Raw genomic sequence first — 17,797 nt, 5'->3', positions numbered from 1 at the left:
GTAGCCACCTTCAGTAATGATCTTAGCTAGATCTTCTGAACCACTTGTGGTTTGTTTCACTTTGCACTTTGATGTTTAAGGAAACCTCTGCCAGGTTCAAACTTTTCTCCTGCAGTTTCCTCACCTCTCTCAGCCCTCAAAGATTTGGAGAGAAAGTTAGGCCTGGCTCTGGATGGAACTTTGGCTTAAGGGAATGTTGTGTTCCTTTGATCTTCTATCCAGACAACTCAAACCTTCTATCAGCACTAAGACTGTTTTGCTTTCTTATCATTCATGTGTTCACTGAAGTAGCACTTTTAATTTCCTTCAAGAACTTTTCCTTTGCATTCACAACCTGGCTTACTGTTTGACACAAAGGCCTAGCTTTCAGCCTATTGTGGCTTTCAACATGCCTTCCTCACTGAGCTTAATCATTTCTAGTTCTTGAGTTAAAGAGACACGCAACTCTTTCCTTTCCTTGAATACTTAAGCAGTTATTGTTGGTAACTGTTAACTGGCCTCATTTCAGTATTGTTGTGCCTCAAAGAACAAAGGCCCAAGAAGAGAGAGAGAGAGGCAGGAGAAAGGCTGGCAGGTACAGCAGTCAGCACACACACAACATTTATCAATTAAATCTGTGATCTTTTATGGGTGTGGTTCATGGCACCCCAAAACAATCACAATAGTAACACCAAAGATCACTGATCAGAGTTCATTTTAATATATGTAATAATAATGAAAAAGTTGGAAATATTTAAAGAATTACCAAAATGTGACCCACAGACATGAACAAATGATGTTGGAAAATAGTGCTAAAAGACTTCCTCAATGCAGGGTTGCTGTAAATTGCTCAATTTATTAAAAAAGGCAGTTATATCAAAGTGTTATAAAGCAAAGAGCAATAAACATAGCAGGTCTATACTTGGGATATTTTTACTAAAACTAAACACATTCTATGACTCTGCCACTCCTAATTGTATACCAACAAAACGCACAGATATGATAACCAAAAAACATGTACAAGAAAATTCCTATAAGTGCTATTCATAATAGCCCCCAAATGGAAATAACTGCAGTATACATGTTTTACCATAGAATAAATGATAAACTGCAGTGGTCATACCTAATAAATGGAATACCACACAGCAAGAAGAACAAACCATTGCCTATACAACAATACAGACAAATCTCATAAACATAGGAGTAATCAAAGAAACCAGACACAAAAGAGTGTTTACTGTATGATTCTATTCATAAAAAGTTCAAAAACAAGCAATCACTATTCTCAAGTGAGCATCAATAAAAATACTTCAATGGATTAACACATTTCAAATATATTAAAATCCAGGAGTTCATAAATATATTTAAAAATGTCACTGGGCATCTTTGGAGGACAGAGAATCCTTTATTAAAAGGAATGAATCATGTATTTCATCTTTCTTTTATAAGCTGTACCTCTATGTACTACATGAATGATGAGAAATGCTTATCTTTTTTTAGCAGTATTCCAGGTAACAAATGAATGAGGAATGATAAAATTTGGTCATCACAGCTGAAAACTCTTAAATAGACACAGGATCTAGGCAACAATCATTAATGGCTACTAATATCACAAAATAATACAGCCAGATTTTTTTTTTTTTTTAAAAGATTTTATTTATTTATTTGACAGAGAGAAATCACAAGTAGATGGAGAGGCAAGCAGAGAGAGAGAGAGGGAAGCAGGCTCTCTGCTGAGCAGGGAGCCCGATGTGGGACTCGATCCCAGGACTCTGAGATCATGACCTGAGCCGAAGGCAGCGGCTTAACCCACTGAGCCACCCAGGCGCCCTACAGCCAGATTTTATCTGCCTCCTGGTGCTTAAATAATATTGCTTACAAGTATTCTTGCCAAAGCCCTACCTAAAATAGATCAAGTCTCCAGAAGTTCCAGCTTAGAGTACCAGAAGAGACAGAGCAACATGTTAACTGACAGCAGTAGACAGAATCAGCAAAATTCAGAAGATGTTCAATAAAATAAATTTTAACACTTAATTTCTTCACATAACAGCCACAACAAACTAAAAAGAATAAAAAAGGGAGGGGGAATCTATAGATAAAAGAAGCCTAAGGAACACATTAATGAAATGCAATGTGTAGACCTTGATAGGATCCAAATTCAAACAAAATAAATACAAGAACAGCAACAGATTATGGGACTGCCGGAGGAATGTGAGCACTGATGACCAGGTACGTTACAATATTGTCACCTTATTTCCAGGTTTCATGATACTGTGGTTATTTTTTTCTTTAAGAATCTTTAAGACATACTGAAATATTTATAAACTAAACAAAGTAATGTCTGAGATTTGCTTCAAAATAATTTAGTTTCAGAGGTTTGGGGTATAAAAAAAACAAGACCGGCTGCTAGATGATTACTGAAGCTGGATGTTGAGTACACTGGGTCATTATAATATTCTACTATGGTATATGTCTGAAATATTCCAAATTACAAAGTTAAGAAACTGACTAAACAATAGTTTTTTAAAAATCTTTTTCAAATGGTTAATTTAAAAAATTCATATTTTTGCATTTCAATCTAAGAAGCAATAACTTAACTACTAGATGAAGAGCTTATAATTTCATTTAAAATTTTGATTCCTTCATGACATTTCAATCTTTGTCCACTTGCTTTGTTTAAGCCTTGAAATCCTAAACTTTTGGAATCCAGCGTTTGTCTGCTACAGCAGCCTTTCTGAAATATGAGTCCAGGTGTTGGCAAACTTCAGGCCCTCAAGCTGTTTTTCTATAGACATGAAGCTAAGAATGCTTTTTCATTTTTAAAGGGTTGTAAAAGGTAAAAAAGAATATATAACAGAGATACATATGTGGCCTACAGAGCCTAAAACAGTTACTAACCAATTGTGTTTTAGGATTCATTTCCCATACATACATTGAAGCTTCTGCCTACTATGTATACATGGAAGACATTCAACTAAGAAATAATCATGACCTTGTCAGAAGCCCAACATCAAACTATGAGAAATTAAAAAAACAAAACAAAACAAAAACTATGAGAAATTTATACCTGAGGGACCTGAAATTCCTTAGGAACTATAAAGAATTAATATAGAAACTAAATTCTTTTTTTACCATGATGTATCTTTGTATATATGTTGAATCTCATGTAAATTGTGTGCACTTTTAAATGCATATGAGCTCTGAGTCACATTTAAATTAAAAACTAAACTGAAGTTTAGGGAGCACTGAAATAGGATAAACATCAATAATAAAGCATGCTATAAACTTTCCTTAACTTCACCAACATCTAAAAATTAAAAATCAGATTCAGTTAAAACCACTGTTGATAAACGTATGGATCATGGTCTCTTCCTTGAAAGCAAAGGCACTTCAAAGTTCAATCATACCCAAAAGATCACAGACTTAAAGAATTTAAAAACTGGAATGATATCTGAGTCACCTATTCTAATTTCTCTGGTTTGTAGATACAGAAGGCAGGTGAAGCGACTTTTACACAGGTAGTAAGTTGTATAGAAAAAAGCTGGGAGGGCCACCTGGGTGGTGCAGTCAGTTGAAAGTCCGATTCTTGGTTTCCACTGGGGTTGTGATCTTAGGGTCTCAGGATCCAGCCCTGCCTCAAGCTTCGTAGTCAGTGTGGAGTCTGTATGAGTCTGTCTGGGAAACTCTCTCCCACTGATGCCCCCTCCCTGTCCCTGCACCCTCTTTCTCAAATTAATCAATCTTAAAAAGAAAAAGAAAAGCCTAGAGAAGCAATTTAGGAAAGTGAAGTATGAAGTTTTTAAAATACATATATAAGGTTACTTTCTCAGTTTTATATTCAGATCTATTTTAAGCCTAGTCCCTGAGAAGTAAGATTGCACAACACTCAGCTAAAAACCAAAGGGAGATCCTAATTTCCGTTTCCATAGTCACAAAAACTGACCCTAACCTTTCTCCACAGAATTATAGCTAATATCAAGCCCCAAGAGACCCTGAACTACGTTCCCATCCTGTGACTAAGGTTAAAAGGACTACCCCTCCCCCAAATTTCCCCTGAGCCATCTGGCAACTTCCCTGCATATCTGTTTTGATTAGGTAGTATGGATGCTGTTGCTAATAGGAATAGAAAAATATGTGAGAAGTTGGGAGAGGCAGGGATCTTTTTGAAAATGAATTCATTATATTACCATTACCAAAACTGTTCCTTTACTATTAGTTACATTCAATCTTTTTCCTTTTAGATTCATAAAGACTGCTGATATTTGTAGTCGTAAACTTCCCAAGAACCTAATCCTTTATTCTTAGTGGGATTGTTTCTGTAATTGAGTTTCTATTTCTGCCAACAATGCACAAGGAATTCCCAGGTTTTAATAGTGATAATCTTCTCTCTGGATTAGTCCCACTTTGAGTAAGGCTTTTGTAAATTAGGTACATTTTAAAATTAAGTTCATGGTAATCCAGCTGTAAAATTGGAAATACCACATTACTGACCTCACAGGGGTGCCTGTCACGGTGAACAAATTATAGTATGACAGAAAAGTAAGCATTATCCTGAAAGAGAGAGAAACCACTTCAAGATCGCTTTTGTTTTTTTTTTTTTTGGAGAGAGAGTGCATGTGAATCTCAGGCAGGCTCTAGGCCCAGCGCAGAGCCCAACACAGGGATGGATCTCATGTCCCTGAGATCATGACGTGTGCCAAAATCGAGTCAGATGCTTAACCAGCTGAGCCACCCAGGTGCCCAAGATCATTTTCTTAGAGAATAATATGATCAAAACTATGTTACTTTATACTTAAAAATGATTAATATGGTAAATGCTTTAGCCACAATTAAAAATAAACATTTAAAAACTATCTTCCGTTGATAAAATGTGGCATTCACAAAGTGGAATATTATTCATCCTTAAAATGGAAGAAAAATTCTCTTTTAAATTTGAATTTTTTAAACTGAAGTATAATTACAGTATTATAGTAGTTCCTGGTATACAATACAATGATTCTACAATTCAATACATTACTCAGTGCTCATTGGTTAAGTGTGCTCTTAATCCCCTTCACCACCTATGTCACCCACATCCCTCTAGCAACCACCAGTTTGTTCTCCATATCTAAAGGCCTATTTTTTGTCTTTTTTGTTTGTTCTTTTGTTTCTTAAATTCCACTTATGAGGGGCGCCTGGGTGGCTCAGTGGGTTAAAACCTCTGCCTTCGGCTCAGGCCATGATCCCAGGGTCCTAGGATCGAGCCCCGCATCGGGCTTTCTGCTCAGCAGGGAGCCTGCTTTCTCCTCTCTCTCTCTGCCTGCCTCTCTGCCCACTTGTGATTTCTGTCTGTCAAATAAATAAATTAAAATCTTTAAAAAAAAAATCCACTTATGAGTGAAATCAAATAGTATTTGTCTTTCTCTGACTTACTTCAATCAGCATTATACCCTCCTTCTTTTTTATGGCTGAGTAATTATTCCATTGTGCATATATATACATATATATACATACACACACACACCACATGTTCTATATCCATTCATCTATGGAGGGACACTTGGGTTACTTCCATATCTTGGCTACTGTAAATGTGGCAATAAACATAGGGGCACATGTATCTTTTTCAAATTAGTGTTTTTGTATTCTATGGGTAAATAACCAGTAGTGGAATTACTGGGTCATGTAATAATTCTGTATTTTTTCTTTTTTAAAAAGACTTATTTATTTTAGAAAAAGAGAGTAAGCACAGGAGGTGGAGGGGTAGAGGGAGCCAGAGAGAAAATATCCCCAGCAGACTCTCCACTGAGTGCGGAGCCTGACCCTGGCTCAATCCCCAGGACCCTGAGATCGTGACCTAAGTCAAATCAAGAGCTGGATGCTTAACTGACTGAGCCACCCAGGTGCCCGTAGTAATTCTATTTTTAATTTTTGAGAAACCTCCACAGTTTTCCACAGTGGCTGCACCAATGTGCATTCCCACCAAAGGTGGGAGACGCACAGGAGGGATCCTTTTTCTCCATATCTAAAAAAGAAGAAAATTCTGATACATGTTATAACACAGATAAATCTTAAGAATATTACACTAAGATGAAAAACACAGATACAAAAGGGTAAATATTGTATGACTCCCCTTTTATGAGACAGTCAAATTAATAGAGTAGAATGGTGGTTACCAGGGGCTGGAAGGAGGGAGAATGGGAAGTTATGATTTAATTGGCATAGAATTTTAGTTTGGGATGATAAAAAGGTTTTGGAGATGTAGAGTAGTGATGGTTGCACAAAAATGTGACTGGACTTTATGCCACTGAACTGTACACTTAAAAATGGTTAAAACAGTAAATTTTATGTTATGTATATTTTACCATAATAAGAAAAAAATATTACCTTGAAGGTCTCCAATCATCTCAGAATCATGACCTCTGTCTCTTCGTTCAGCTTCTAATACAGCTTGCAGCTGGTAATAGTCCTTGTCCGTCTGTGTCTTGGAATTCTCTAAAATTCTATTTCTCTCCTGCAATTCTCTGTTTAGGGACTCTAGCTGACTAACTGACTTACTCATCTCTGTGTGACTCTTCCTTAATCTGACAGCTGTGTCTGATTCTGTTCTAAGTAAGTCATTGGCTTCTTCTAGCTATTGGGGGAAAAAAAAAGAGCAAGAGAATAGGTTTTTGACCAAAATACCAACTTATTTTAATTAATCATAATTTTAAAAAATCTTATTCCAAAAGCTCACCTGCTTTTGTAATTGTGCCAGCTTCTCATTAGCAAGCTGTGAATTTTGACTGACTTTCTTTAAGTCTTCCAATTGATCCTTTAATGTAGAAACTAGAAAATGAAGGAAAAAATTTAGAATAATTAGAAAGTTGTCATAGAGGAAACATACAAATCCTTTAAAAAAATGAAACTGAGGGGGCGCCTGGGTGGCTCAGTGGGTTAAAGCCTCTGCCTTCAGCTCAGGTCATGATCTCAGGGTCCTGGGATCAAGCCCCACATCTGGCTCTCTGCTCAGCAGGGAGCTGTTTCCTCCTCTCTCTCTGCCTACCTCTCTGTCTACTTGTGATCTCTGTCTGTCAAACAAATAAATAAAATCTTAAAAAAAAAAAAAAAGAAACTGAGTCTTAGGCCACAGTCAGTTATATTAGGCTCACTCCCAAAGCCAACTTTCATCATGGAAGTATTTATACTTAAATTCAACAATAGAGAATGTGACAGATTTGTTTCCATTGTTGTAATACTTCAAATTTTTTAAATACCTTAATAAAGTCAATCTCTTAGTGAAACGTTATAAACCTAACTCTATTATTTATTTTTGAATAGCACAAATCTTTGAATAGTTCAATATCTGAAAAATGGGTCAAAATTCAAAAGGTACCAAACGGTCTGGGGTGTAGAATAAGCCTTCCCCCCTCCATGGTCTCAGTCCCTCTACCTGTCCTCCTACGCAATTATTACTTAATTCTTACATACTCTTTCTAAGACAGTGTCTATACCCTAAAACATAAAAACACAAACATTAATATGTTTTCGCATGCATTTCTATACACCCATTCAAGCATATCTAAATAAGCTTTTTTTAAAAAAAAGATTTTATTTATTTATTTGACAGAAAGAGAGAGGTCACAAGTAGGCAGAGAGAGAGCGGGGAAGCAGGCTCCCTGCTGAGCAGAGAGCCCAATGCGGGGCTGGATCCCAGGACCCGGAGATCATGACCTGAGCCGAAGGCAGAGGCTTAAACCACTACGCCACCCAGGCACCCTCTAAATAAGCACTCACGTTTTAAACAATCTTTACTACTTTTTTCGATTAAAGATACATCTTAGACATAATGCTATAAATATAAATATCTTGTTTATATGTCAGCATATGTGTGCACAAATGCATACATAAAATAAACTCCTAGAAATGAAATCACTGGATCAAAGGGTGTAGAAGCAAAAGCTATTTTAAATGTATTTCTAATACTAATATGAAAACACATGAAATCTTAGTTAATGGTTCTCAAATGGCTGCTTGTTAGATAGAAGTACCTGGAGAGCTTATACAAGAAACCAAGGCCCAGGCCACATATCTAGATCAACTAAATTAGAATTTCCGGAGCTTAGGCATCAGTAGTCTTTAAAGCTTCCCAAGAGATTCCAATATGCACACAAGGATGAAAATCACTCTTCTAGCTAAAACATTATTACTGACTTTGATATGTTATACATTTATCTTGGGACATGGGTAATTAGTTCATCAGGTGTCTTAGGATTGTGGCTTCAAAAATATATCATAGGCCCTAAATTTAAGACAACCTCATGACAAAGACTTAGAAATTCCAGGGCTTTTCAAAAGTAGTAACAATTTACCCTCATTTTCTACATTCCTCCTTTTCTCATTTTCCTGTTCCGCTTTTCTCTGGTACTCATTAATTCTATGCTGTAGCAACATTTTCTCCTTCTCAATCTGAGAAACTGTAGATTCTAGGTTTCTTCTTTGATTCCCCTGAAAACATAAGGATACAAGTCACCATTGCAAATTAAACTATTTATTTAGAGAAATACTGTGTTTTTTAAAAATAAAACACACAAAGACTTAAGACGGATTTTTTGTTTCAAAATCAGAAAATACCGCTAATGACAACTTTCTAAGAACAGAATTAGCTAGCCTTATAAGAGATAGAACCCCCTTTTCAAACCAGATATGGAAATTTTTCAGATTTTTAAATCCATAATATAAAAATGAATCTTATCAGAGAGCTGCTTTATTAGTTTAAGATGACCAGAGAGCATTGTATTACCAATATTTTGGTTGATTTACAATTCTAAATTAAAGACATTAGGTATGAAAGATAATAATTACACATTTGATAATTAAATGGTGTAGAACTCAAATGGTACCAGATGCTAGTGTGTCTCCCTTAATCCTCTTCCTGTCTCAACAATTTACCTTTTCTAAGATGTTCTATGTATCTACATACTAATGGATGTTAAAAAACAATGAAGGAAATACTTATTTTAGAAAATGAAACCACACGAGAGGGGAGGGTTAAAGAAAAAAAAAATACCCAAACCACCACCATATTGTTTCTGAGTTACCATTTCCAGCATTTCTTGCTTTTGATGCTTCATTTTTATCTTTAAGACTCCACACTGGGGTAACTTCCTTTCTTGTGTTTTTTTCTGGGCTTCCCCATCACCAAACAAAACTCATATTTTAAGTAAAATGCTGTTAGATTTAGTAAAATTTGAGGAGATCATCCAAGGTCTTTCCAATTCGAAGATTAACTCAATTTTTTTCATTTTTAAAGTTTGAAATAATTATACATTTCAGAAGGTTGCAAAAATAGTACTGAGAGGTTTCATGAACACTTCATGAAACTCATGAAATTCTAGTTTCATTCCCCTAACATAGATTTTATGTAACAACAGTACAGTAACAGATCAGGAAATTGATAATCAGTTAAAGTGTGTGTCGTCCTACGTTATTCTAGCTCATGTGTAGATTCACGTAACCACCACACCAGTCAAGATAGAGAACTGTTCCATCAGCAAAACCAACCCCTTCTAGCCAGCCACTACTTATAGCTGCACACATCACCCTTCTCCCACCACCCATATCCCTGGCAACCAATAATAGGTCCTCCATCTGTATTAATTTTGTCATTTTTTTTGAGAATGTTATATTAACGGAATCATACAGTATGGACTTTTTGGGACTCGCTTTTTACAGTGAATATAATGCCCATGAGATCCATCTGGGTTGTATGTTATCAATAGTTCATGCCTTTTTGTTGCTGAGTAGTACACCATGATACAGATATATCAAAGTTGGTTCAACCATTCACCTATGGTAAAGACATTGTGATTATTTCTAGTTTTTGGCTATTAACAAATAAGGCTACTATGAACAAGAGTACACAGGTTTTTTGAGGATCTGTTTTCAGCTTTTCTGGGATATATGCCCAAAAGTGCAATTGCTGGGTCACCTGGTAGTTGCATGTTTAGTATTTTAGGAAACTGCCAAAGTATTTTCCAGACTGACTGTACAACTTTACATTCCCATCTATAATGTATGAATGAACCAGTTTTCCTGTATTCTTGCCAGTTTTAGTACTGATACTATTTTTTATTCTACTTGTTCTTATGATTATAAAATGATATCTCATGGTAGTTTTATTTGCATTTCCCTCATGGTTAATGATGTTAAACATCTTTTCATGTGTTTGTTATCTACTCTGAGAAAAGATACATGTATTCTGCCAATTTTCAAATGGGATATTTGTTTATTTACTGTTAAGCTTTAGAGTTCTTTAAATGTTCTACAGATTCCTTTTTGAGATACACAGTTTCCAATCTGTATCTTGTCACTTCATCTTCTTATCATGGTCTTTCACAGAACAAATCCTGATGAAGTCCAATTTGTTGAATTACTATTCTTATGTGAATCATGTTTGTGGTGTCATGTCTAAGAACTTTTCACCAAGCTGTAAGTCCCAAGGATTTTCACTTTTTTTTCCTAAAAGTTTTATGTTCACCTTTAAATGTATGACCCATTTTGAGTTAATTTTTACATAAAATATGAGACTTAAGTTGAGGTTCACATCTTGGTCTATGGATATCCAACTGCTCCTGTACCACTTGTTAAAAATTGCTTTTGAACCTTTGTAAAAAGTCAGTAGGCTGTAAACAAGAGATAACAATGTGTGGTTATCTCTGTAGTACTCTCTTGGTTAGATTTAGTTATCTGGGTAATTCTAGTTTCATAAAACTCATTGGGGAGTGTTCCCTTCTTTTATATATTTGGGAAGAGATAGTGTAGAACTGGTACTAATTCTCCTTAAAACATTTGGTAGATCTCTCTAGTAAAACCACCTGGTCCTGGAGATTACTTTTTGGGCAACTTTTATTTTTATGTTTTTTAAAGACTTATTTGAGAAAGAGAGAGAGCATGCATATGTGACCTAGTTGGGGGAGAGGCAGAGGAGAGAGCATCTTCAAGCAGACTCTCCACTGAACATGGAGCCTCATGGGGAGCTCAATCCCACAACCCATAAGATGGTCATGACGTAAGCCAAAACCAAGAGTCAGATGCTTAACCAAATGACCCACCCAGGAATCCCTAACTTTTGGGAAACTTTTAAATTATGAATTCATGATCGTTATATAGGGCTATTCAAATACTCTATTTCACATTGTGTGAGCTGTGGTAGTTTATACTTTTGCAGTCACATGCTCTACCACTGAGCTATACCCTCTAGTTTGTACTTTTGGAGGAACTAGTCCAGTTTACCTAAATTTCACACTTATATGTTTAGGATTGTTTGTAGCATTCCTTTATAATCCTTTTGATTATCTATAGGGAGTCTAGTGATATGCCTGCCCTGTTTTATTCCTGATACTGATCATTTGTGTCCTCTTTTTGCTCTATCAATCTTGCTAGAGGTGTGTCAATTTTCCAAACAGCTGGCTTTCTGTTTTCATTGATTTTCCCTACTGTTTTTATTTTCAATTCCTTTGGTCACTGCTCTTATCTTTATTTCCCCTTCTGTCTAGCTTTGGGTTTATTTTGCACGTCTACATTCTTGAGGTAGAAGCTCTGATGACTGATTTGAGATTTTTTTCATCTTTTTAAATGTGTGCCTTTAGTGTATAAATCTCCCTTAGGCACTATGTCAGCTGCATCCTACAACTTTTGATATTTTATTTTCATTGTTCAAGTATTTTTTTAAAGATGAAGAACAATAACTTATTTTATTACTGAGGTATAGTTAACACACAATGTTGTATTAGTTTCAGGAGTACAACACAGCAATTTGACAGTTCTCAATGTACGTGTAGTCACCATATAACATTATTACAATATACCTAGCTATATTCCCTATGTCATACATTTTATCTTCATGACTTATTTATTTTATAACTGGAAGTTTGTACCTCTTAATCCTCTTCACCTACTACATCACCCATATCCCAACAACCTTCAGTTTGTTCTCTGTATTTAAGAGTCTGTTTTTTGTTTTGTTTTCTAGTTTCTACATATAAATGAAATTATATAGTCTCTTTCTCTGTCTGCCTTATTTCACTAAGCATAAAACCCTCTTAGACCATCTATCTTGTTGCAAATGACAAGATTTCATTTTTTCTTATAAGCTATAACTCTTCAATATAACTTTATGAGGGGGCACCTGGGTGGCTCAGTGCTTCCGAAGGTGCTCTCTCCCTTTCCCTCAGCCCTTTCTCGTGCTTGTGCTTTCTCTCTCAAATAAACAAATAAATCTTAAAAACAAAACAAAACAAATAAACATCAACTTTATGGGACATAATTAACATTCCAACATATTCTTCCATTCCCATTAAGACTTACTCTTTGATCTATGGATTATTTAGAATTGTGTTGTTTAGTTTCCATATGTTTGCAGATTTGCCCAATATCTGTTAGTCATTCTAGTTTGATTACATTTTGGTCAGAGAACACACTCTATGATTTTAATTTTTTTAATTTGTCGAAGTTTGTTCGGGATATGGTCTATGTTGATATGTATTGAGTGTTTGAAAAGAATGTGTATTTTGCTGTTGTTGGGTACAAGATTCTAGAACTGTTAAAAAGATTTTGTTGGCTGATGGTGTGGTTGAGTTCTCCTGTACATGGATTTTTGGTCTATACAGTGATACTGGAGTCTCCAACATAATTGTGGACTTGTCTATCTTTTCAGTTTTATCAGCTTTTATTTCACATATTTTATAGCTCTGTTATTTGGTGGATACAAATTTATGAATGCTATGCCTTCTTAGTGGATTGAATTTTATCTGTTTTTTAGAAATGAAATATCCAAAGCTGAGGATTTGCAAAATGGATTTCTTACATACTTAGAGCTTAATAAATTGTGCTACATACACACTGACCCATGTAAGTTGGTGAAATATTGTACCCATTTGTATTACATGTGTATGTATGTATGTATATATATATATATATATATATATGTATTAAATGTATATGCATATCCAAAGCTACAAATGAAAAAAACAAAAAACAAGCCACTGACAAATACTATTCCTTAAGAAAAGAGAAAATGAAGACAGCACAAAACCATTAAAAGATTAAATCTGGAAAAAAAAAAAAAGGAAGAAATCAATAAGGCTATAAAAAGTGTACTTCTTTTTAGGGTACTCTCTATACACATAATGAAAAGACATTATAAGGTGATCAAAAGGAAGACAATGTATTATATATTTGCAAACAAACGACTGATTCATGAAATGTTTCCCTACTAAAGACTTCTTATTAGGTGATCATGGAAAACATGAGTAATTCTAAAATCAATACATTCCCCATTTGATCACATAAAATTATGTTAAAGTCCTTTTAAAAAGGACTTTTTAAAAATTGTACTCTTTCTCTTTTCTATTTGTCTCTTTCTGCTGTAGCTCCAGATCCCATTTGATTCTCTTGCTCCTTTCTCACTTTTCAAATGTTAAGAACCACTGAAATGAAATTTATGTACTAAAATTTTAACATGGTTCTAAAATAAAAGTACATACACAAAGGAAACAGAAGTATAATCTAATCTATATCAGTTGAAGCTGCAGCTCCTAAGTAACGCTTCATCAGAGTTCTTTGACTCTCTTCTGTACATCAACGTATAAAGTTCAAATGCAATTTTCTTAGAAAACAAAACAATCTGAAAAAGGAAAAAACTCTCAAAAAGGAAAACTTCTGATTAGAAAACAAAAAGTACCTCTTCATCCAATTCTTTCATTATCTTGTCTAGCTTTATCTTTGAAGTTCTGTAAAAACAAGAGCAGTAAAGATTAGAAATATGTTTTTTATTGCCCAGTGGTGGAATACCACATTCATTACTTTTCCACTTAACAAAGATGTCTTAACATCTTTGGTGCTGTGGATTCCTTTGGCAGTCTAGGGAAGCCTGTGGCCTTTTCTCAAAATAATGTATTTTAAAATATAAAATAAAATCTAGGATTTTAAAAAACCAAAAATACATTAAAATTCAGTCTTAAGTTTAAAAAAATACATGAGGGTGACTAGGTGGCTCAGTCAGTTAAGCATTCAACTTTTGAATTTTGGCTCAGGTCATGATCTCAGGGTCATGAGAGGTCGAGCCCTGTTTAAGACCACCCCCTCTCCATGCTCGCTGGCATATGGGCGCCCTCTCTCTCTGTCTCTCCTTTAAATAAATAAATAAAATGTATGTTTCAATAGTATGTGTGCTTCTTTATTAATACATTAAACCACAAGATCTAGTGGTAGTAATTTCAAAGTAGTGATAAGCGCAAATGATATTTAGGAATAACAACTATAATATATGAAAATATTTATGGTATCTATTAGTAATAAAAAATTCATAACTACTGCTAATAAATGTAGACTACTGCTTTTGTTCATAGTAGAAAGAAATGCTGAATTTTCCTTATAAGTTATGGAAAACACTTTTTCTCATCCAAGTTTAAGAACTTGAATTCTATCCATGCACCCTCTGGGGGAGGTCTACGGATTCCAAGTTAAGGATCCTTGAACTCCCTCACACAGTACTTGCTAATAAACAAAAATTAGCTACTTAAGCTTTATACAAGATTAAATAATGAAGGGCAACGTGGCATATATAACCGAGTAAATGTACCATGGAACAACCCAGTCAAAAAATTGAGATAAACCGAAAGTGTATTATCTCCACAATTTGTTTTCTTTGGCTCTGAACACAACCCTTGGCTTCAAATCTGCATGTACAATGTTTCACATGGATGCTTCATCAAATACCTCACTCAGCATGCCCAAAATGTTATTCCCTCTGCTCCATACCCTTACCCCATATCATTTTGTTTTTTTCTAGGTATCCCTAAGACATAACCTAAGATTCATCCTTGACTCATCTTCCTCTCTCATTCCCATTTAGTTGAATAAATGTCAAGTGCTGCCAACTAACCAAAGTTCTTCTTAAAAAGTAAAATTTTATCAGTTTTTTACTTAGTTGAATGACTTTCAATATTTTTCCATCATCTTCAGGATATATTCCAAGTTCCTTAGCTTGTCAAAAACAAAGTCCTCTAAGACCTAGATTCTGTCAACCTTCCTACCCCCATCTCAGGCTTCCCCCTTTCCCCCAACATTTTCCTATCATTGCAGGCCACTCTGACCATTCCTACTTCTTCCTCAAATTGATACCCTACACTGCCACAATCACTAGTTTAATTTTGGGTAAAGAAACTTCTTGTCATATTTATTTCCATTTCCTTCCCTTATTTCCATATTTCATAATTGGGAATTCTTTCCAAATCCTGGGATCAGTTAATTATTTACTTATATTGTGTTTTTTTTCTGAAAAAAGTTTGTATTATATACTTATGTTTTTAATCTATCCGGGATAGTTTGCAATGAGAATATTACTTGTTTCCTCTTTGGCTCAATCACAAAACTGCAAGTTCCCCAATTCCATTTGTTGAATACTTATTAATCTCTATGTTATTGCTGTATTTCATTTGTTCAATACCATCCACAAAAAATATAAAGTTATTGTTTGTAGTTAATAAGTAACAACATTTTGCTAGGTTATTTCAAATAATTTTGATTATATATTTCATAAATATACAGATTCTTATTAGATTTAATGAATCTTACATTTAATAACATTTATATTTTAGGAAGCACCTTACTTAATGTCAACTAATTTGCCCTTTCAGTCAGATAATTAAAATGGCAGAAAAAAGTAACAAGTCAGGCACTAAGTGAATCAGCATTATAGTTTTTTAATCAAAACTGCCAGGAACAAATGCACTTTAAATATTATGAGGACAATATATCTGTAACTAATGCCAACTTAAATATTACTTTCCAATTCTAGCCAAGACATTCTTCATTGAATGAATATAACCAGCAACTTTTATACCTCCACTTCATTTCCAATTACTTTTCAAGTGTTTTATAGAGGGCAAGTTTTAAAATAAGTATGTGCTATACAATTTTTAGTATTAAAAATATAAAAAGTACTTTCTCACCTGCACTTCTGCTCCATTTCATCTTTTAATTGCATTTCATTATGCAGCTGTTCTTCCAGCTTATAAATTGTTTTTTGCAAATTTTCCTGCTTTAATTAAAAACAAAATAAAACAAAACTCATCCTACTAAGAATATTCATAGAGAACTTAAAAATAACAAATATGTTACCATTCCTTTTTCCTTTCTATCTGAAATTGCTATTAACTTAATAAGCATTTTTTCAACACCTAGAAATATGTCAGGCACTGTGGTAGGCATTAGTAATATAAAAAATTAAGATTTGGTCCCTGTGCTCAAGAGGCTAAGAATTAAACAGAGGGGCATAAAGGAATAGGAGGGTGAAAAGAACCTACAATAATCCAAAGACACAAACAAATATTACAATATAATGTGGTGATGACAGGGTTATATATAAGGTGTTCTGAAGGAGGGAAGGGGTCACATCTAATTCTGCCAGGAAAATGTAATGTTTGAGATCAGACCTATAAGATAAAGATATTTACTAAGTGGAGAAGGCAGTAGAAAAAAAGGCATTTTAGACAGAATGAATGAGTCTAAAAGTATAGAAGAAGAAGATATATTTTGTATACAGAAAGAAATCAAGTATATGCAGAGCACAGAACATAATACAGAGAATGAGTCTCATAAAATCTGAAAAGGTGAGCGAGACTATGATTATTGTAGGCAAAAACAGTAGTTAGGGACTTTAACCTTTAAGAATTTTAAAATGGCAAACAACATAGTACTGGCATTTTAGAACCATCACTTCAGTAACAATAAGGTGAAGAGAGTAGAGGGCAGACAAATTCTAATCAAAGTAACCAGTTAACAGGATTTTGAGATGGTTCAGGCAAGAGTACATACGTTTGACATGAGGCAGAGGCTACAGGAATGAAGAGGAGGAAATGAATAACTGTGTTAGTCAGAAGGTAGAATTTATAACCTAACAACTGATTAGAAATAAGAAAAGAGATGAATAACTGCAGCATAGGGAATATAGTCAGTTACATTATAATAAAAATGTATGGTGACAGTTGGCAACTACACTTAGTTACAGTGAGCATTGTGTAATGTATAGAATTGTCAAGTCACTATGTTGTATACCTGGAACTACTGTATCACTGTATGTCAACTATACTTCAATAATAAAAAATTTTTAAAGATCAAAGTAGGATTATTTTCTAAAAAGTGTCAACATAAGAAAGAAAGGCGAAAGAAAGGCAGGCAGGCAGGCAGGAAGGAAAAAGAAGGAAAAAGAAAGAAGAGAAGAGGAACAGAGTACCCTACAAAAGATAGGCAACACAGTAAGAACTGCTGAGGAAGGGTTAGAGAGAGAACTATTGAATTTAGCTCTGGCCTAGACTGAGGTACCTGAAAGAAGCACAAAAAGAGAAATCCAGTCAAAGAGAGAGAGGAGAGATACAGGTCTGGAGTTTAGAAGAGCAAGCTGTACATACACAAGATTACTTATAGAAAATGAGCAGAAAGCAAAGATCAGAATCACCCTGAGAAACATTTAACAACTAAAGGCGGCGCGGTGGAGCCGGGAGGTGGAAGAGGAGGAAGGAAGAGAGCCTGCAAAAAGGACTGAAAATATAATCTAAAGCGGTGGGAAGGAAATAATGGGAACATCAAAGAGTTATGGAAGTTCCAAGGAGGAGGGATTATCAGTGTCATTTGCAGTAAAAAAGAAAATTTAAGACAGGAATGAAAATTATTCATTCTATTTGTCAACTGCAAAGCTGTTCATTAGCATCTCTGCTGGAAGGCTTTAAAGGAAGAGTTGAAAATTAAATTAGTTGACTTTTCTATTTATCTCCATGTTAACAGAAACAGTAAGAGA

At 34.7% G+C, this 17,797-nt stretch overlaps 1 protein-coding gene and 1 long non-coding RNA gene across 4 annotated transcripts in view; one reads left to right on the top strand and one right to left on the bottom strand.

Moving 5' to 3' along the window:
• The window catches only part of ROCK1 (Rho associated coiled-coil containing protein kinase 1), a 145,892-nt gene that overhangs the window by 44,914 nt on the left and 83,181 nt on the right, over positions 1-17,797 (bottom strand). For 2 of the 3 annotated variants that reach the window (XM_032311480.1, XM_032311481.1), the window contains exons 12-16: positions 15,954-16,042; positions 13,682-13,730; positions 8,310-8,445; positions 6,695-6,786; positions 6,346-6,592 (exon numbers count right to left, since the gene is read on the bottom strand). In XM_032311480.1, coding sequence (XP_032167371.1) covers positions 6,346-6,592; positions 6,695-6,786; positions 8,310-8,445; positions 13,682-13,730; positions 15,954-16,042 — 613 coding nt within the window. The remainder of the gene's footprint in view (positions 1-6,345; positions 6,593-6,694; positions 6,787-8,309; positions 8,446-13,681; positions 13,731-15,953; positions 16,043-17,797) is intronic. The other variant, XM_032311482.1, reaches the window with a different exon arrangement.
• LOC116572433 lies at positions 1,948-12,875 on the top strand. The gene is made up of 3 exons (XR_004278317.1): positions 1,948-2,208; positions 10,339-10,428; positions 12,761-12,875. It is a non-coding gene; the product is annotated as an uncharacterized LOC116572433 (long non-coding RNA).

The sequence above is a fragment of the Mustela erminea genome, chromosome 13 (genome assembly GCF_009829155.1).
Source record: "Mustela erminea isolate mMusErm1 chromosome 13, mMusErm1.Pri, whole genome shotgun sequence".
Taxonomy (NCBI): Eukaryota; Metazoa; Chordata; class Mammalia; order Carnivora; family Mustelidae; genus Mustela; species Mustela erminea.
The sequence above is the reverse complement of the archived record's forward strand: the minus strand, read 5'-3'. Positions and strand labels throughout refer to the sequence as shown.